The 21,720-nt window shown below is 38.4% G+C and overlaps 3 protein-coding genes across 5 annotated transcripts; 1 reads left to right on the forward strand and 2 right to left on the reverse strand.

Annotated features, from left to right (window-relative positions):
- Nucleotides 1–4,735: 4,735 nt before the first annotated feature.
- Nucleotides 4,736–7,418, reverse strand: LOC133707323 (protein LYK2). 3 transcript variants are annotated; one of them, XM_062132893.1, is made up of 3 exons: nt 7,197–7,418; nt 5,228–7,096; nt 4,736–5,137 (listed from the first exon to the last, which is right to left on the reverse strand). In XM_062132893.1, the coding sequence occupies exons 2-3, from the start codon at nt 7,056–7,058 to the stop codon at nt 5,016–5,018; spliced, it is 1,953 nt and encodes a 650-aa protein (XP_061988877.1). In that variant the 5' UTR covers nt 7,059–7,096; nt 7,197–7,418; the 3' UTR covers nt 4,736–5,015. The 3 variants fall into 3 exon arrangements, with proteins under 3 accessions (XP_061988877.1, XP_061988871.1, XP_061988865.1); XM_062132887.1 differs by having other exon boundaries at nt 4,736–7,126; nt 7,197–7,417; XM_062132881.1 differs by having other exon boundaries at nt 4,736–7,096; nt 7,197–7,416.
- Nucleotides 7,419–9,192: 1,774 nt separating this feature from the next.
- Nucleotides 9,193–11,254, reverse strand: LOC133726730 (ribulose-phosphate 3-epimerase, cytoplasmic isoform). Its single transcript, XM_062154337.1, has 7 exons — nt 10,978–11,254; nt 10,856–10,860; nt 10,507–10,569; nt 10,307–10,413; nt 10,122–10,219; nt 9,849–9,983; nt 9,193–9,591 (listed from the first exon to the last, which is right to left on the reverse strand). Exons 1-7 carry the CDS (start codon nt 11,092–11,094, stop codon nt 9,439–9,441), a joined length of 678 nt encoding a protein of 225 aa, XP_062010321.1. The 5' UTR covers nt 11,095–11,254; the 3' UTR covers nt 9,193–9,438.
- A 4,907-nt stretch (nt 11,255–16,161) lies between these two features.
- Nucleotides 16,162–19,399, forward strand: LOC133726731 (uncharacterized protein At3g27210-like). The gene is made up of 3 exons (XM_062154338.1): nt 16,162–16,547; nt 18,179–18,259; nt 18,641–19,399. Exons 1-3 carry the CDS (start codon nt 16,352–16,354, stop codon nt 19,069–19,071), a joined length of 708 nt encoding a protein of 235 aa, XP_062010322.1. The 5' UTR covers nt 16,162–16,351; the 3' UTR covers nt 19,072–19,399.
- Nucleotides 19,400–21,720: the final 2,321 nt, after the last annotated feature.

Consider the following 21,720-nt stretch of genomic DNA (forward strand, 5'->3'; position numbering starts at 1 on the left):
CATGGAAAGGGTTTGCTTATGCCTTGGAAGGGATGTATAACAAAGAGGCTCTGCAAAAGATCAGAAACTTGAATGGTTTCGATGATGGGAACTCACTTACCAACCTCTTATGGTGGGTCCACAGTAGAGGCTAGGATCGAAGACAAGGAATTTGGAGTTATTAGAACTCCAGTGTTTAGATAATATGAACTCTGCTAGAAACTCGCTACTTAGTTTTAGGGTATAGGAGCTCTGTAATACCAGTTACTCTTTTATTTGGATCAATATTTTGTTAGAAATATGCTAGTTTTTCTTGTTGTAACTCGGAATTAATCTGCTAGAAACATGTTATTACTTGAGAATGTAATTCATGAAAATCTAACAAGTGTATAAGCATGTTGTTGTAGGAGAATATGATTTGAGAGAAATTGTGTGTTCTATTATTGATAATAGGAACCCTTTATATAGGGATTTACAGAGTACATACAAGGTAATAAAATCTGAATATAACTAGGAAATCTAGAACATTCTCCTATTACAACTCTAGAAAATAAACCCTAGTTTGAAGAGGCACATTAGAATACAACATCCTTCAACACTCCCCCTTGTGCCGCTCAAACTTGGTGATGACGCTTTGATCGTTGCCTCACTAAAAACCTTGCCAGGTAACAAAAACCCAGTGGGACAAAAATAACCCTGGTCGAAGGACAAAAAGAGCACAACACGTCCTTCACTCTTCGAGATTAAACATGTAGACATCATCCTCCCCCTGATGTTGACCTCTCCCCCTGATTGCTACAATCATGGGAGTTCAGATAACTTTCTCAATCCTATACTCTTTACATGTTTCTCGAAGGTGGATTTAGGTAACGACTTAGTAAATAAGTCCGCTACATTATCCTCTGATCGGATTTGATTTACTTCAATCTTTAGAAGTGATTGTTGTTGCTGATTGTAAAAGAACTTAGGCGATATATGCTTGGTGTTGTCGCCCTTGATGAAACCTAACTTAATTTGCTCAATACAAGCTGCATTATCTTCGTAAATGCATGTAGGTTCATTTGTGGTAGACTTCAAACCACAAGTTCCTCGAATGTGTCTGATTACAGACCTTAGCCATATGCATTCACGCACGGCTTCATGTAGAGCAATAATCTCCTCATGATTTGAGGAAGTAGCAACAAGGGTCTGTTTTGTAGACCTCCAAGATATCGCAGTGCTTCCTATGGTAAAGACATAACCCGTTTGGGAGCGACCTTTGTGAGGGTCAGAGAGATACCCTGCATCAGCAAAACCCATCAAGACATTGTTGTCATTTTGATGGAGGGGAGGAAAAGCAGGATGCCGGTCACTATGGGCAGTGGCGCCGGCGGCTACATCACATAAATTGGCATTTTGCCTTATGGGGTCCGATCCCAAACTTTCGTCATTTCTTTTCTCTCTGTAGGATAAAATAGACCCATATCGATCGTACCCTTTAAGTATCGAAAGATTGTATTTACACCAATCCAATGGCGGCGTGTTGGCGCGGAATTATGTCGGGCTAATAAGTTCACTGCGAATGAGATGTCCGGTCTTGTGCATTGAGCTAAGTACAATAATGCGCCTATTGCACTCAGGTAGGGCACTTCTGCCTCTAACAACTCTTCGTCCTCATCCTTTGAACGAAATGGATCTTTTCTGGGCTCAAGACTTCGGCCAATCATGGGAGTACTCACAGGCTTTTCTTTATCTTCATTAAAGCGCCTTAGTAATTTCTGAGTATACGCTAACTGATGGATCATAATCCCATCACTACGGTGCTCGATTTCTAATCCTAGACAAAACCGTGTTTTCCCAAGATTTTTCATCTCAAATTCGGATTTCAAGTACTTAGCAGTTTCCCTTAACTCATCTAGAGTTCCAATTAGGTTCATGTCATCGACATAAACTGCTACAGTTGCAAATCTGGAACTTGTCCTTTTAATAAACACGCATGGGCATATTTCATTGTTTACATATCTCATCCCAATCAAGTAGTCACTTAGACGGTTATACCACATCCATCCGGATTGTTTCAATCCATATAGTGAGTGTTTCAATCTTATAGAAAACGCGCTCCGTGGTTTAGAATTCATCAAACCTTTGGGCCTCCCTCGTTTTCTTGCAGGGAGGCTGGCCTTAGCCACAGTGCCATCTCCACTAGGGACGGCGATGCCATATCCTCTACTTTTGGGGATATCAATCCTTGCAGGCACGTTTGTAGCAGGTATATGTGATCTCGTCACTTTAGCGATATCAGAAAACGCATCAGGCATCGAATCTGCCACGTTCTGAAGATCTAGTATTCTCCGCACTTCAATTTCAGACTGTGCGGTTTGGGGATCAAGATGAGACAAAGTGGGGATAGACCACGACAATTCATGTCGTTCCTTTTGAACATTAGTGTTCTTATCTCCCCCTAACGACGGGAAGACTATCTCATCAAAGTGACAATCCGCAAATCTAGCAGTAAAGAGATCGCCTGTCAAGTGTTCTAAATAGCAGATGATCGTTGGAGAATCATATCCAACATAAATGCCTAATCGTCGACTTTGAGGTCCCATTTTGGTGCGCTGTGGCGGCGCTATTGGCACATAAACTGCACACCCAAATATGCGTAAGTGTGAGACATCAAGCTCATATCCAGTAACCAACTGGGACGCAAAAAAAGGTTGAGTGGCAGTAGGCCTTAGACGAATAAGCACAGCTGCATGCAATATTGCATAACCCCAAGCAGACACAGGAAGATTGGTGCGCATAACCAATGCTCTAGCAACCATTTGAAGTCTTTTAATGGCGGCTTCTACGAGGTCATTTTGGGTGTGAACATGAGGAACAGGATGTTCAACCTCAATCCCAATGGACATGCAATAATCATCAAAAGTTTTTGATGTAAACTCCCTAGCATTGTCAAGACGTATTGACTTAATAGGATGATCAGGGTGGTGAGCCCGTAATTTAATGATTTGTGCTAGGAGTTTAGCAAATGCAGCATTTCTTGTGGACAAAAGCATGACGTGTGACCAGCGTGTCGATGCATCAACCAACACCATAAAATATCTAAATGGTCCGCACGATGGTTGAATAGGTCCACAAATATCACATTGGATTCTTTGTAAGAATGGGATATTTTCTTTGGTGTCCTTTGCATAGGATGGTTTAGATCCTAACTTTGCTAAAGAGCAGGCTTTGCCAAACGAAAGATAAGCTTTAGAAGCAGAAAATTGGGTCAAGGAGGCAGTGTTGGCATCAAAGCCAACTTTGGGCCGCAGGGGGTAGGCGGCTTCGGCCAACGACGACCGGTTTTGCATAGGAATGGCGCCATGTGGCGCCAGTGCCCTTCCTTGGACCGAATTTTGGGTTTGACTTCTTTTCGTTTTGAAAAATGGATGTCCGTGTGAAATCTTTAGTATACGGATTATCATATCATGACCTAGGTGTCCCAAACGGTCATTCCAAAGCCTATATGTGTCAGAATCCCATAAGTCATCTCTCATGACATGGTTGGATTCAATGATTCGGATAGTGGTTGCATACAACCCACTAGAGCGACACATAAGTTTCTTTAATATTCGTTTATGTCCGTAGTCATTAGAGGTGATGCAAATGAACTCTTGTCCATTCTCACAATGTGTTTCCACATGAAAACCATTGGCTCTAATATCTTTGAAACTCAATAGGGTTCTTCCGACCCTAGGAGCATATAGAGCTTCTGTGACATTAATATTTGTGCCATTTGACAACATAAATTGGGCTGGTTATCTACCATGAATCAATTTAGATGATCTAGCCATTGTAGTCACAGAAGATCAAGTAGGCGTCATCCATAGAAAAAGTTGCCTATTTCGAAGAATAGTATGTGTGGTTGCACTATCCACGAGACATTCTAGCTCTCCGGGAAACATATTGTTGATTCGGGGCTTGAGAACACACACGTATTGATGCGGCGGCAATAGGGCAGCAGCAAAACAGCAGCAGCAGCAACAAAACAGCAATAGCAGCAGCAACAAATCAGCAGGACAGCAGCGGCGGACAACAGCAGCAGCAACAGAAGACAGCAGTAAGCAGCGGCAGGCAGCGGCGGCACACGGGTGCGCAGGGGCTGCAGGGGCAGCGCACGGTGTGGCTAGCTAGGGCTAGGAACTTGCGGCAATTTTTGGTGAAGGAAATTTCAGGTGTTAGGGTTTGCTAGGGCTTGCGGTAACTTTTTGGTGAGGAGAGTTTTAGGGTTTTGGTTTTTAGGGCTAGGGTTAGGGCTCGTGCTGATAACGTGTTGTAGGAGAATATGATTTGAGAGAAATTGTGTGTTATATTATTGATAATAGGAGCCATTTATATAGGGATTTACAGAGTACATACAAGGTAATAGAATCTGAATATAACTAGGAAATCTAGAACCTTCTCCTATTACAACTCTAGAAAATAAACCCTAGTTTGAAGAGGCACATTAGAATACTAACATCCTTCAACACATGTGAGATTGTGTACTACTATGAGGCAATTAATGTAATGAAGTCAAAATAAGGGTCTCTGTTTTTTTGGCCAATAAAACAAGGGAAGTTCACAAGCTTTCAATTTTTTTTTAGTAGAAACGATAACTTTTATTTATCAATTTTATCAGTCTCTCACGGAATTTACTTTCCATTAAGTTCTCTTAATTCACTTCTTCCAGAAATTCTACAAACTACGTAGTACACCACAAATTCATTGTTTCTGTTAGTTTTCTGAAAACAAATTAAATCAACAAACCAACTACCGCTGGAGCTCTTCACCTTTATTATATCAGGAAATGGAGATAATACAGAGTTGAAATCACCCTGCTCTCCACGTCCCTATCAGATACTTGTTGATTACATATATTGATATATATACAACACCCCACTATTAACCTCATCCAAATGCCAAGAACTTAGCTATGACATTAACATCTAAATACAACCCCACAAACTTGCTCGCTAGCTAGAACATGGTCTTTTGTTTGGATCCTTCATCCCTGAATCAATCAGTCTGAATATTCACATAATGGTTGCAGCAGCTGCCTTCACCAGAGGTTTGGAGCAGCTCTCACTCATCAACATATTCTCTCCTTCTACCGCGTACTCTTCCACCATTCTCGAAAGTTTCTCAACAACTTCTCCTGCACTTGGTCTCAAACAAGGGTCTTCATTTACACAAGCACTCGCAAGATTCGCTAATGTAAGAGCTGCATCAAAAGAATAATTCTCACCCAATGCGCTGTCCATCCATTCCCTCAGCTCATCTGCATTGTCTGACTGCAATATGCATTTGATTTTCTCTGACAGCCAAAAATGTTTCCCCTGCCCCATCTCACTAGGCTTGGTTAATGTCTTTTGCCCGCACAAGACCTCCAACAACACTACTCCATAAGCAAATATATCAGTGCTTGGAGAAACCACACCCTGGTGAACATATTCAGGAGCCAAATTTTCAGTATCATTTTCAACACACTTTGCCATTCCAAAGTTTCCAATCTTGGCATTGAATTCTTCATCCAAGAAGATGTTTCGGCTCTTCACATTTCGATGCACATAACTTGGGTTCATTATGTGGTGCATGTACTGTAATGCCAGGGCCACATCACGACATATCCTCAGCCTTTGGCTCCATGTCAAGAAACAATCACACGAGGCAATGAACTGGTTTTTAATTGCCAATCCACCATGAAGCCAATCCTTCAACGATCCATTCTTTGCATACTCGAAAACCAGAAATGAATCTTGAGCCTCTGTCAAACATGTCCCCAACAGCCTCATTATGTTTGGATGGTGGTGAATTGCATCATGGAAAAGCCCAAACTCGATTCTTGAGATGGTGTCATGTCGCGTGCGCTTTATTGCCAAGTTGTTGCCACTGAGACGGCCATGGTATACAGACCCTTCAATGTGGTTGCTTGAACTGAAGTCCTCGGTTGCTTTTCTCAGCTCCTCCATGGTATATGTCTCCACCAGCACTTTGCGTGGCGTGGTGGCTTCAACAATCTGACCATCTAAAGTATCTTGAGATCCCTCAAATGAGACCTTCTTGTCACTTGTGGTTCTTACGCTTAGACTGAGCTGCTGTAGTTCCAAATCAACAACTCCTTTGGATGAACTGATCTGTTTCTTCTTCCTCAACTGAATTACCAACAAAGCCGCTGCAATTGCAATGCTAGTTGCAACAACCACCACAATGATCGTGACATATAGTCCAACCCTGCGCATTTTTGCTTTCTTCTTGTGTGGACTAATAGCTGGAATGCTAGTTGCTGGAAAACGCAAGTTTGGTTCGCGGGGCTTTTCTAGAGGACCAAGTATCGGTTTTTCATTGAGTGGAATCAGAAGAGATGTAAGTGGCACTAAGCTGTTGTCAGGTCTAAATGTTGATCTGTTATTTGCAGATATGATAGCTTCTTGAGTAGTATTGAATTGAATGGCCAAAGAAGAAATGGTATCACCTTCATTCACTGGATAAGAAAGCAAGAGTGTTGACTGAGATGAGTTAGAGGGACAAGCACATCTCAAGGGAATGTGTAACTCAACTTTATCAGCAAGTTCCCAGGGCGAGACACCAGGGTTCTTCTCTCGGATAGCTTTGCAAGTTGTCAAGCCCTCTAGTGCTTCAGCAATGCCATAAAAGCTCTCACCTCTGATGGTGGTTTTTGTCAACTGCGCTTGAAACAACCTCCCATTGCTGCATTTGCAATCAATTGGTATCAACAAAGGCTGTTCTTTCGGAAGAAACTCTGTGTCTGCTGAAAAGCCATTTGCTTCTGCAATCACAAACCGGTTGATCCCCAAGTAAGAACTCAGGTTCAAGAGAGAGGAGTAGTATGAGTTGGTTCGAAGAATTGCAAATGTGGCACAGTGGTTGAGTGATGATGATGATCCATTTGATCCACTAGTACTAGTACTGCAGTGGTAGGCAGAAGAAGCATCTTGAGATTCGGACTCGCAGCTTAGCAGTTGGTTCTGTAGTCCAAGTGCAGACACAAGAAGCGAGACGATGAAGAAGAATAATGTCAAGTAGAGCTGCTCATTAGTGAACAAAGCAGCAGCCATGCCAATGACCAATGACCAGTGACTTCAACACACAAGGCCTATAAAATATGAAGTTAATAAAGAACTTACTTTGAGACAGTGAATATTTTGGATCCATAAAAATATACAAATATGGAAATTATAAATACAAGAACTTACAAAGTTGTTCATGGACGGGATTCTTGGGGATAACAAATTCAGAAATTCTATACATTTACTTTGTTTCCAGCTGTTTAGACTCTTTTCCTAACTAGTTCTGAGTCCACTCGTTGGCTTCAAACCAGGTTTTATAAGGGTTTTGTAAAGGCAGCTGTGATCATTTTAGAAAGGCAGGATAAAAATCTGAAATACATTCGAAGAGAAAGCTATGCAGGTTAAAGCAGAGGCATGAAAAGAGAGGCTAGGCATTGCATTGATGATAGGTCAAGTTGGTCATGAACATCCTAGGTTGACAAGCACCACCAACAAATTATCACATCACATCATGCTCGTGTTTGCTTCCATGATAATTAAGTTTTGTCACAGCTTCAAGGTGAAACCCACAAGTATGTATCAGCTACAATTTCATTATCTAAAGTAGAGGGTAAGCTAAAAGTGAAAACCTTTACTCACTTTACTATGGAAAAGTAAGATTCAAATTCAGTAAAAACTTGTTTGGGGAGTCTCCATGTAAAGTACTACTTTCCAAGATCTGTGGACTTGGAAAGTATTAGCTTAAAAAGATGCAAGGATTTGCTGAGATCGCATGTTTGGAGCTTAAGCACAACTGCACAAGTACCAAATGAATATGCAGGAAATGCATGGATGTTGTGTCTTACATCTGAATTCTCAATTGGGGAGAGCAGATGAAGGGAATGTAGCACGGTATTGAACAAGCAAGAGATGCACTTTTCACTCAAACTCCGAAAACCCCAAGTACCAATGAATCGAAAATCGAACAGTAAAGGAAAGCCACGTGGTAACACATGCTCACCACTAATCCAAGCTAATCTTGGTCAATATAGATTTAGTTACCAAGAAGGTTTTAGGACTCTGGAGCATCCCTCTTTGCCTTTGCCGAGACATGAAAAGTTTCTAAATAGAATGCAATAGCACGACTACTGTCTCTCACGTGTATTATGACAATGCTCAGGTGCTTAAACCTGAAGTAATATGCAAGTAAAAACTTGGATTCTGGTGTGCAATCTCACTTCTCTCAAATGTTTATCAACGCCACTAAAAAAGTAGAGGAATTATGTACTCATTTTTCTGTTACTAGGCTGGTAGTGGATGCCAAATCAAAAGAGTCCTGCAGATCGCATATTATGTGATCTGGCTGGTGCATGTGCCTTAAAATTTGACAGATGAGGAGGGACACATCTTTGACATAAAATAAAAACGAACTGACGTGGTAGACAGGATTGTCTGGGGATTATCTTCATCTTAATCCATCAAGTTATCTTTTCTGGTCTATTCTCTACACAATCCACTGGTCATCTTCCAGGAATGTCTAAGGAAACTTGTAAAAATAGGCCACTTAGCCAGGTTATTAAATTCCGAGGGGTTATCACTATTCGAGCAACAAGAGAGTAGTGCTTGAACGCTATCAAGTAATGCTAGACTCCCCTATCACATCCTCTCGAGTGATTAAATGTCTATCAAATTAAGGTGGTCTTACAAATTTCCAATGTTGCTCGAGTCTAAACAAGCAAACAATGAGGACGCACCAATGTAAACAACCCAACGGTTTCCCCAACAACTATTCTGATTTCCATGAGTACATGCGAGGTGAAATTCAGATCTCAGTGTGAAATACTGAAATGTATTCTACTATAAAGATGAATAACAACTTGGAGCGAGTGTGATTCTTGTTCTCTTTCCCCCAACGACTATTCGCATTTCAAAAGAAAAGGCAGGAGATCACACGAGGAATATCTGGCTCATGTTGACTGCAATTATAACATCCAGGCACCAAAATAATCACAAAAGTAAAGCTATAAAGAAGCCACAGACATGTCCACAGATATGAAAATGAATAACACATATAACGTAATAATGTATTGAGGCAGGGACTCATTAAATCAGCATAGGGGTGGCATAATATTCAAGTCTGACATAGAGGTCTTACTATCACACAAGAAATATTGCCACAAAATAGGCATTTGCACTTTGGAAATGAAAGATGTAATAAGTATCATAGTGAGATGTTATTAAAAGACCCTCGAACAATCATACTGTGTTGGCTGGATTATTACACTTGAGATAGTATACAGATGAAATGATAGTACACACAACAGCATGACTTTGACAAATTGCAATGCTCATTTAAGCTTCAAAAATCACCACATCAATTAGATCATAGATGTACATACAAACTCAAGGAGAACCCACTTGTGATATATCTTGCCTGTACCAGCATCAACTATTTTTTCTGAGATTCCTCAACACTAGTTCTCAAGACGGATATTACTTTGGCAGGTTCGGGGGCACCAAACACTGAACTTCCAGCAACTATGCAGTTTGCTCCGGCTGAAGCTGCAATGTCAATGGTTGAAGGCCCTAAGCCACCATCTACCTGCAGAATGAGGTTGAAAGTGATTTAGGTAGTATCATCCCAATGAGATTGAAGTATGTTTTTCAGAACACTAATGTTATCTTATTAAACATGTACACACATAATATGTACATAATTACGTGTCATAAGCAAGAAGAGACACAATGAGGAAAAATAATTCAGCTATTACTGGGATATACCATAACGAGGGTGAAGTGGAGAACCAATACACACAATAGGAAAAACGATTTCAGAGGAAGCATAAGGGATTGACTTACCTCTATATCTAGTGAAGGATACTTCTTTCTCAGTGTGCGAACCTTATCCATTGTTTCTGGCATGAACTTCTGTCCACCAAATCCAGGTTCCACAGTCATAACGAGGACCATGTCCACATGAATTTCACCTTCCACCTGTGGATTACAAAAGGCTAACTTCTCAACCAGAATTCTTATTTGGATATTTTACAACTTAACAATGCATGAGATATAACAATAACAGGAACAAAAAAGAAAAGGACAAAAAAGAAGTCATAAAGAGAGAAGGCATACCAGAGGAAAAACTTCTTCAATCGGAGTTCCAGGCTTGAGTGCCACACCTGGTGTCATGCCCTTGGACTTGATCCTTTGAACAAGCTCTTGCCAATTATCTGCACAAAGGAGGGAAAAAAATAAACTGATTGAAGAAAAACAAACGCACAATGACATCATGATTCCTGAACAGCACCACAGCCCACCTTTGGATACCTCAACATGAAATGTGAAACCCGAAGCACCAGCTTTTGCCAATGGCTCAACATAATCAAGAGGATTTGTGACCATAAGGTGACAATCCAGATATGCCCTGTCGACGAACAAAAATGACACCTTCATCCATCATTTTACACTCAATTTACAAATCAAAATAACGAATAAAGAACAAGTCAAGAAGCATTACTCTGTATGCTTTCTCAAACTCTGAATAACCGGAGCACCAAGTGTCAGATTCGGAACAAAATGCCTATGGATAAAAACATAAACTCAACATATAAGACCATAATAATTGCCTCATTTAGGTACCAAAAATCACACACTAATTCAATCATGGACAAAGAGCTATAACACTAACATTCACAAATTCATGTCCTTTCTAGCAAATTCATATTTCTCTCTACCTCTAAACATCATCAACCTACTTCATTGTATCAAAATTCAACTAAGTAAACAAAATGGTAAAGAAAAATAGAGAGAATTATAAAACCCAATTCTTTTGCAGCCACTTGATAAGCAAAAAGAACCGAACCTACCCATCCTGCACATAAAGAAGAGAACTTTGTTTGTCAAACATGGATCATGGTACTAGTAACACAACATTCGAATTCATCAAAAAAAGAACGAAACTTTAAGATTGAAGAGTGGAGTTTGATACCATGATGTCCATGTGGAGCCAATCGGCGCCGTCTTTGAGCATTCGATGGGCCTCCGACGCCAAATTGGCAAAGTCCGACGACAGCATCGACGGTGCTATTTTCGCCGCCACACCCATTTTCCCGATGTGGTGGGCGAGAAGACCAGTACGAACGACAAGTCGTGAACAACGAAGTTAGCTTTAGACGAGGGAAGAGGTTGGTTTGGCTGGTGGGATGGGTCGTTTACATACGGCGCGGTTTTTTCACTTGTGTTTCGCCGTAGTTTCTGTTATTTGGTCAATCTGAAGTCCCGCGTTTTTACTTTTACCTGTTTTACTGTGGAGACTGGGTAGGAGTCCTGGAGTCTGGGCCTCATTAGCCCATTAAGTAAGGGGATGTCCATGCAAATGGTCCTTACAAGAATAGTTGCACTTAACTAGCCCAAGATTTCAGAGAGATGGAAATGAGTGGCGAGAAATTCTTGAAATTGTGCGGTTGTATTATGTGGCACGTTTGTTCTATTAATTTCATGAAAACGGGAGTGTTGGCATGAATTAAAGAGTTTGTTGTATGGATTTAGATACTTTGAGAGGTAATATTATTGCGACTTGATGTAATCGATGAAAGAGATGTGTTATGTGGCACGACGATTATTGAGTTGTAGGATTTCTTGTAAGAGGGCTCATCATGCCAATCCACATATGGAGAGCAACCATGTCTCCCAATTGTTCAAATGAAATCATGAACTAATCGTTGAATGCGACTTTCTTTAAAACGTATTTGTAATGTGGCAATAATAGCATTGAAAAATCAGAAGAGGCATGAGGCATGACAAGACCACGTGGACGGCGCGTCACATATGAAATTATCCTTATTCCATTGTTGATTGATTGATAATTGCTAGACAAAATTATTCCAAATCAAATGGTGGCACTATTAGACTAGATAATAGAAAAGAACAAGAAGATATGATAATATGTGGATATGTTCAGACCACCCAACTATTGTCTGCATCTGATTTTGTCACGTATTAAACAATAATTTGTGTCGACGCATGTAAAATTTAGGGTGGCTCTATTCATATTTAGACTTCCTAATTTTTTTAAAATTTCAAATATCCTCTTTTACCCTTATTTCAAAAAAAAAATTTCTTTAAACACAATTCCCCCCACAGAATCAGTCATGCCCAACCTCCAAAACTTTTTTTTTTTTTTGAAAGGTCATAACTTCTCTTTAAATCATTGAAACTGATCAGACATACTTCAGTTTTGGCCTTTCTCAACAAGCTGATCGACATAAACAAACACAATTGAATAGAAATATGTTTGAATGGTGAAGTAATCTTGTGCGTGGTTCATGATTTTTGTGCAATAGTTTTTATCAATCTACAACTAAACAAATAAATTAACTCTAAATTAACTTAATGACAATTCCAAACCATACAAAAGATCTATGACACGTTTACTTACTTGGAATGAAAAATAATCATGAATCGGAGACAACTGGAATTAGAGAATAAAAGAATCGGTATTGATTCCAGATGAGTTGATTCCTAAACCCATCTCCCCCCTTCGTAATCAAATTCCTGAGTATTCAGGAATCGATTCCTTATAAGGAGGCGGGACCTACACTCATTCCTATTCCTTCATATATTAGTAAATGCATGAATACTTTTATCCAGAATCATTCCGATTCCTTTATGTGTTAGTAAACGTAGGAATAGTTTTACCCCGTAATCATTCATTCTCATTCCAAGTAAGTAAACGTGCCCCTAATGTTCTACTGATTTGAGTTTAACTTCGTTGAATTATCCAAAATTGAACCTACGTTTTCATATAATGGGTTTTATAAATTCTAAAATTTCAAGGAATTTAGAAATGAATTGAGAATAAGAAAAAAGGAATATTAAGGTCAAATTGCAACTATCCATTCAATTGTGGAGGACATTGGTTGAATGGATAGTTTACCAATGTCCTCCACAATTGAATGGATAGTTGCAATTTGACCTTAATATTAACTATCCATTCAATTGTAGAGGACGTTGGCGAAACTTGGTGGTCTAAAAGAGACATGGGGAGGTGGGAAGATGATGAAATTAAAAGAGAAATACATAAGGAATAAGGTTAAATTTGGAAGTTTGATGACAAAATTATGAACGGATGTCTAAATGCTAATTGTAGAGGTATGAATAGAACCTCCCTAAAATTTATTTTTAAATAATAAATAAAATGTAATATCACTTTTTTTTTTTTTTTTGTTCGATGTAATATCACTTGAGTATAACGATATTCACTCTTAATAGTTTGATGAAATCAGTGAAAAGAATTAAGTAATTTATAAAGGTGTCGGCAATACTTTAATTTCAAATTTTTTAACCGGTTGAAGAATCAAATCTCTCAACCATTGAAGCAAAAGGAGAATCAACAAGTCGGTGCAACTTGAATCCGCTTTCTGTTTTTGCATTAAGCACTCATGCTAAAAGCCTAAAAGAGTTTTGAGCAGTTTCACATCCACTACTTGCTAAGAGACCTTTCACCTTTTAGAGGCTAAATATGGGTCCTCTCAGGAGTCTCACCCACACCCAATTATATATGTTCTACTATTATGTGTCATTGTTTGCGTTAATTAGTTATTTTCCCCCTTGTGTGAAACTTTTCTAGTGATTTGTTTTCATATTGCCCTCATGGATACGGTAGCTCTCAATAAGCAATATGTCATTAACCTCATTGGCTCATTTGGCATAATCAGCTATAGTGTACATGGCCTAATTTGGTTGAATGTTTAAGTGGTAGTTATCTCTAAACATATTATAAAGTATCCACGACTAGATGAACACAAGGATATGGTTACGATGCACAACAACTTTTCATCTACCAATCCACTAATTGGCAATTTAATAGTGTATGATCGATAGTCATTTTTCTTTTTTAAGTATTAAAAGATTAGTAGATCTTTTAAATTCTATATACTCAAGTAACTTTGAAGATCATGTATATTCAAGATAAAGTCACACAAAATCTTAATTCTAGGAACTGACCATACAACTCATATAACGCGTAAATCAAGACTTGTAGAACTTATTACAATCTCTTAAACGCCATCATTTGAGATTATAAGTTCAAGTATAATATTGAAAACACATTTAAACTACCTAATTAGCCCCTTTTTTCTTGTTCATAGACCACTGGAAACCTAACCTGCATGCATTTCAATATTCTCATCCCTCCCATACATATATTATATGAAAACTGAAAACCTAACCCATGTAAAGCTGCAAATCTTACTTATTTTAACTATTACCTCCACGTGGTCGATCTTGATAATTGCATACTTGTTTCTGTTTCTTCACTCTGCGCAAGAAGAACCCGTGTAAAACCTGATAGTTTTTTTCGTGTTTAGTTTATTTAGTCATGTAAAGTAAAACCAAATTCTTGTTTTTGATAATTGCTTGTTGTACATCTTCCCCAAAGCAGCAAAGTCAGGGTAAATAACTAGTAGATATCGATAATCAACGGATCCATAATCAACTATGTAGATTAACTTCTGGGTCAACATCGTGTTGGCTACTTTCCATGACCAACAATGCATGAAAGAGACTCGACCTTGTTTATTGACAGAGATCGTTCGAGAATAAAGGAGAGGGAAAAATATGTGAGAAGAAACATTAATCTGGAAATAAGAACTTCCCCGGCCTGGTTAAATTGTACGTGTTTGGTCTGCTCATTAGGTTAATATGGTCATCGTCTTAGTAATTTCCATCGTTCTCAACTGTAGCCAAGTGATGCTCTCAACCACAACTTTTATACTTTTGTGTGTCTCATACTCTCATATATGCAAAGACTAGTGGGGGGCGAGGCATAATCACCAAAGTTGAAACTTGAAACAAACAAAACATCGATGGTAATTACGAATATTATAGTAAACAAAGTAACAAACAAAACTTGATTGATAATTATAAAGCAATTTCATATTCTCCATCATTTAGATTTACTCGATCTGTTGTCAACCAAACTCAAACAGAGTAACCGACAGGGAGGGGTGGTAACTGGTAAGACAGAACAGAGAGCAATAGGGTTTAACTTTGGGTTGGTTCTGATCCATCTTGTCAAAGCATGGCTCTCTTTGCAATCTGCATAGTTATTCTGACGTCGTTGATATCATTTTCATAAAGTGTCCATGCATTTATTAAAACGACTGTCTTTATTATTCGACCTATAGCTAGTATTCTATAGAGGCGACCAATAGATTGAATAGTTATGAGATTCAAAGTCACGGAATGGAAGCTACAGGGATTAATTTTTAAAGCGATGTAATTTCTTGACCTCTGAATTGAGATTGGTATATGTTAGTTAGTCGCCTCCAAATTAATAAACAAACCTACCAATTTGCATTAGTTTTTTTTTTTTTTTTTTTTTTTGAGTCAATTGTAAATTTGTAATGTATTAGTTGATAAAGTCAACTGACGGCGTCAATATGATATAGGCTTATTCTGATTTCTCTGCCCTTATGATTTATATTCTCATTCACAAATCAAGTGACAGAACATTTTTTTAACTTGCACCAGTAATCTAAATTTTCTATACTAATTTTCTACATGCTTAGAACATATTCTCGGCTGTAAAGTTTAAAATGACTTTATAAGATATAACTCAATATAGATGTATTTATGATTCCGTAACACTACATATCTTAAAAATCTTGTAATTGATCTTGTAATACACAATTAGAATGAGAATCCTCGCACACTATATCCAAGCAAGAGATCAAAACCCTATATTCTTGTGTGAAATTCAAAGGAAAAGGAAAACAGATATCAAAGAAAAAAGAAAAGAAAAAAAAGATTCAACACAATTTGATTCCCTCGAATTTCTGTTCATCCTCCTTAGGAAGTGTGTTATTAAATAACCATTTATGTCCCTAACGACCTTTCACATTCGTTCATCGCTTTCAACACCTACCTATAGCAGACCCTCTAAGTCACTCACTGCATTTATAATGTCCATAATACCCCTTGCCACCCTTGGTTTCCTTCTTCAGAAATCAAGATCTCCATCGACGTGGAATCCGTGCACATCGAAGAACCCCAAGGAAGGAAGCTTTGAAAATTTAAATAAAAATAAAAATATATATAACAAAGTAACTCTCGAGGGTCCACCACCTCTCCTACCCTTTCATAGCGTAAACTTACCTCTCAAGCTCTCTAGAAATTAGTGAGGAGATTTTTCTTGGGGGAGTTTTGGCACTCACTCTCCTTAAGCATAACGCCAAAAAACGCATTCTTTCTTTCTCCCACTTCTACTTTACTCTCTCTCTCTCTCTCTATCTATCTCTCTGTTTACGGTTTTCAGAGCATCAGTGATAACTTGGGTTGGAGACTTGGAGTTGTTTAGAGAAATGGGTGCATGTGCTTCGGCTCATAGGGAATCCGAGTCGGCCATGAAACTCGGAATGTCATTCGGGTCCAAACCGGGCAAGCTCTCCTCTATTCCACCGTCCCCTGTCAAAGAGAAACCGACGACAAACGGTGGCCGTCCGATCAACGATCAATGGTCGCCTGCTCGCCCCACAGCCACGGCTTTCCGAGACTACGGTAAAAGACTTCATCTTTTTTGGAGTCAAACCTATCAAGTTTCTTTCTTGTCCTTGTCTTTTCAGTTTTCTATTGTTGTGTTCTTTTCTTTTTCGATAGAAAAGGTAATCTGTTTTTCTAATATTAACTTCTGAGTAATGAGTTCATGTTATGTACTGGTAAAGTTGGTTACTTTTTTTGGTGTGTTTAATGCCTGACCTTGTTGAATCGTTATCAGAAGTATGCAAAACTTTGTTCTTGGGTCGTTTTCGTACCACTTTTGACGAATGATGCTAATGTTTTCAAACTTGAATTTCGTTATGTATTTGCTTATGGTAGTTGTTGGAAATTGCTCAATCGTATTCTCTTGATGTTCTCAATCATGATTCTGGTGACTCTTATTTTAAGCAAGTGGTTGTGCATTTATTTTGAGACGTGATGTGTTTTCTAAGTTCTTTTTTCTTTTTTCTGGTTCTGGTTTTGGTTAGGCTGAAAGAAAAGTCCAATTTTGGTTTTGTTTTTTTTTTTCTTTGCTGGATATCAACACAAGGACCCTTTAAAGAAAAGATGCATAATGGGGAATCCTGATTATGTAATGAATAGTTTTATCTCTTTGTTATGGTGGGTATTGAAATGGGAAGATTTGCTTGAGCTACTTGTGAAGTAGCATCCATGTGACTATTCTACCAGAGAATTGATTGAGGAAGTCAGCACCACAGTTTAGATCATTCTCCTGTTCCTTTTTTTTTTTTTGGCGATTATTCTCCTGTTTGTTTGTGAAGACAATACTAATACTGAGCTTCAAGTACAAAAATTTTCGTATCACATGCTTGATGTAAGGAAAAGGTTAATGGACCCTATCTTAACTCAGATTTCCCAGGATCATATCAAAGATAGGTGAAAGTCATTGTCCTATGCTTTAAGGAAAGCTGAGGTCGTTACAGTTTGCGTCAGGTAGTTTCTCCATCAGTGATCAGATCGTATTTAATATAGATGACTTTTAGCAATCGTGGTTCCTGTTTACAATACATCTGACATCCATGAGGCTCTTAAATGAGAGCATTCTGATTTGCACCGTTAAGGATCATATGAAAATCCAATTTCTGGGTGATGGATGGACTACATTTGAACGGTCTTGAATTATTCAATGTGTTTCTATACACTATTACTATTAGTGATTAGGAGGAAGTTGGTACTCTAAATTTGTTGAATTAGTGAACTGATCATTGTTATGAAGTGTTAAAAAAGCTATAGCAAGCCAAGAAAGAGGCTTATTAATCAAGTTTTGATTGTATATCAGGTTCCCTCACTTTCCTTCCCAGTATTGTTCATTGTTGATAATTGAGTTTGGCCTAATGTTTGTCTTCCCTACTCCCTAGCTTGCAAATGACACAATGGCATCACATTACCTCAGTATCTGATTTTTGTTGAATACAATATGATGAAAGTCATGCACTTGGCATGGGACACCTAATTGCTGCTGTTCCAACTTGGCTTATTGTTTCTATATGCTGGTGTTTGTAAGAGGGGTGTTTCTATAGGCAACCATTTGAGGATTCTGTCAGATTTGTACTCTGCCTATTTTATTTTCTAAAGCCTATCTTACAACTGTTTAATGTATAGAGCTAATAACTCCAACTGTTTATTAGCAGGTAGTAAAGATGAGGCCTTCTTTGATTCCAAGCCTTGGTTGGACTCAGATTGTGAAGATGACTTCTACAGTGTCAATGGCGGTAAGAATTTAGTTGAATGCTCTGTGTCATTTTTGTCTTACAAGCTTATGACTTTGTACCTTTCTCCTCTTTACAAGTGGGTGTTTGTTTGGGTTCATTTCTTGTGTACGAGTGAAGATAAAATACTGTTCTTTCTTGAGGTGCACTTAGTATGAAAGCAAAGAGGTGTTCTTCCTTAATTTGCAGTGCTTGAAATACTGTGTTTCTTGAACTTATCATTGAAACAGTAAAATTAATTGAAGTTTATAACCAACAAGGTGTTGATTAAGCAGTATCACAAAGAATATACAATGCCGAAGAGTTTCCATTTACTGTATTTCATACCATTTGGATGTGGGCTTTTGTTTGACTTGTTTATTGGGATTTTGGCCTCTCATGCAGACTTTACTCCATCTCGTGGCAACACTCCGGTCCATCAGAACTTCTCTCGTGTCAACAAAACTCCTTTTGAGAACAGAAGTCCTGTTTCTATTCCTGCTCCATCTCCAATACAAAAGAAAAAGAAACTTGCTGATCTCTTTCGCGAGAGCTTCAGAGATGGTGATGATGTTGATGATGCAACAGATCACTCAGGTGATCAAACCATGACTAATGGAAAGATGGAAGTGAAGCCCACCGCCCAAGACCTCCCTCCAAAATCTCTGAATGGTACTCCTAATGTTTCTGGTAGCGAAAGGACAGCCAATGAATATCTAACTGAAGACAGACCAATTAAATCTACACAATGCTGCCTTCCTACCTTTGTTTCTTTTCGCAGCTCTAGTCAGAGGGGGAAGATGAGCCCTACCGTTGCTGTAGTTGACAAAGCTTGATTCTGACACCGTAACACAATGTAAATGAAGAAGCCAAGTCCTTGCTATGACACTGAACGTCTACCTCCATAATTTGTGAAGTCCATGAAATCCCCGCTGTTGAAATTAAGAATTTTGGGATGGAGGGCATGTAAAGAGTAAAAGAAAGATTTCCTATGAGAATTTGTCGCCTATGTAGTAGATACAAATAGAGAGTTCTCGTATCAAAAATTTTCAAGTTGCAATTACATCTGTTTTGTTGCAGTACCAAGAGGACTATCCTATCACGCATGTATGAATTAACTATTTACTGCAGAGGGAGGGCACATGTTCAGTGTTTGTAGGTTCATTTCTCAAATCTTTCATTGGTTACAAGCTCTTTAGCCTTTACAAAAGTTTTATAGAGCTCTAAAGTTTGAGTCGGGAGTCATTGGACTAGTCACTACTAGCAGTGCGCCTTCACTGTAATCAATAGCCCTTTTTTCGCTCGGAAACACATGAAGCAGGGGGGTCCTTTTGTGTTAAAGCCAGTGTGAAAAGTCTCTGATATTTCTCATTGGATTCGGACAAACCGAGAGGGGACCCTGCAGCTGCTGCAGAAGGTGGCAGAGTAGGAAATAGACAGAAGTATGGTCGCTAACTGGCTTTGATTCTCATATTGTTGTTAACAAGCACCAAATACATGTCAATGTGAAAGCGAGAATTGTCTGTGTCGAAAAAAAGCCAACTCCACGATGAAGGCACTAGTACGTAGTGTAGTGGTAGTGCTTTGGTGCGGTTCCTTTTTGCCCATTCAGAATTGGGCAACCGTTTTTCTCGCAATTATTCAATTCCTGCTCATTGTGAAATAATGCGATGAAGATGATAAATTTGTTTCTGTTGGAGTTTTTTTGCAGAAGGATGGGGTGGTGTTGGTTTGGAACCAAGTGGGGGGAATTATGCTCATTGCTCCAAATGGTGGCACCGTCTAAATGACAGTCCAACGGGTTCACATTTCCACATCTTATTTAGAAATTACTGGTATATGCACTGAAAAAAAATATTTTTGTCACAGCACTATGATAACTCTCACAGTCTCACCGTTGTCATGATATGAAACCGCCGGAAGATTTTCTTTAAAAACTGAAGATTTTTTTATTTACTTAGCTGTTAAAATTATAAATCCAGACAGCTAAAAAAAATGAAAATACAAGGACAAAATGTGTTTTCTGGAAAACGGGCACAATCCTTACTGGGCAGCAGAAACCAAAATTAATAAACAGAACACCAGATTTTGGTTACGCAGTGAAAATCTCAAATATGAGATTAAAAACACTACGGGTTTTTTTTTTTTTTTGAGGAGAAAAACACTACGGGTTCTTACTCTTGAGAACCCAAAATAAGAATTAACTTATGATGAAGTATATGTTTTTTACAAACTTAATAGCACTTCGGCTATAATGATTAGACAAAAACTAATCCAAAGTTTGTCTTCCGTCTCGAACTCCTTCTTCACTTGAACGATCACCAAATATCGCTCTTATTTCTTCACAGCTTCTCCACTGATCTCAAGAGAAGTTTGGTATGATCAAAAACACTTACAACATGGACAAAATGTTTTGACTCTTGTGAAGACTCAATTACAAGCAAGCATGCAAGACACCTAACAATATTATTGCGTTTCCAAGCGACATTCTTCTGACCGTGTATCTTTGTGTATATATGATTGACCAACGGCCAAGACTCAATAATGCAAGATTCTACCCTAATTAGACTTTTATTAGGAAAAAACTTTTATCCAAGATATCCACCAAATCTTAAAAATAATCAATTACAAATCCTAAAATGCCTAGGACTTAAAAACCATGATTTTATCAATTAGAAAGAAATCTTTTAAAAACGTAATTACATAAAACTCAAAACCTACTTTCCAAAATCGGACTCCAAAAGAAACTGACTACTGACTCAGGGATTGCAACACACGTTGCAATCCCATGCATATGCAGATGCATTTACCTGTGATTCTCCGAGATCAGTAAAAGGACTTTGAGCTTTGTATGGGAATGCCAATACGACATGTACAAAAATTGTACCTACAAAATATATGTGCAGTGAGAAGAATATAACAAATACATATACTATTGGATTCGTCTGAAACAATTTACGTTAGCAAATCATAACATTGTGATTAGTCTCCAATTGTACTATTGTAGTAATGTCAAATAAATAGATATATAATTCAAGCTTAACGGAATTAGTTTTTACTGTTAGCTATATTCATCCTAATTAGAACCTTAAATAAGTAAGAACCATTAGCTAAACCCTATAGGCATGTTTACTATTAGTTTATTTACATTGGACACGTCAGCTATAGTATCCCTAGCTTGATATATAACAGTATTGTATGAGTACGTTCATGAATGATATCTGGAGCATTTGGAAACCGTAATTATATAATGAAAGCTGTACCAACTTTGCAAAGATATTAAAGTACTGACTTATGAAATGTCTAAATCATTCTTAGTACATCTCTATCCAAAATCATGTGCCACCAATTAATCATGTATCTCAATTGTCAGGATCTTTTTCCCTCATCACAATATAAGCAATTAAAATCGACAGATACTGAATTTGATGGAATCCCTTCTATCTACGTACTTCCCCCAATTACAGCTCCAACACAAAACTTAA

Source organism: Rosa rugosa, chromosome 1, assembly GCF_958449725.1.
Source record: "Rosa rugosa chromosome 1, drRosRugo1.1, whole genome shotgun sequence".
In the NCBI taxonomy this organism is placed as follows: Eukaryota; Viridiplantae; Streptophyta; class Magnoliopsida; order Rosales; family Rosaceae; genus Rosa; species Rosa rugosa.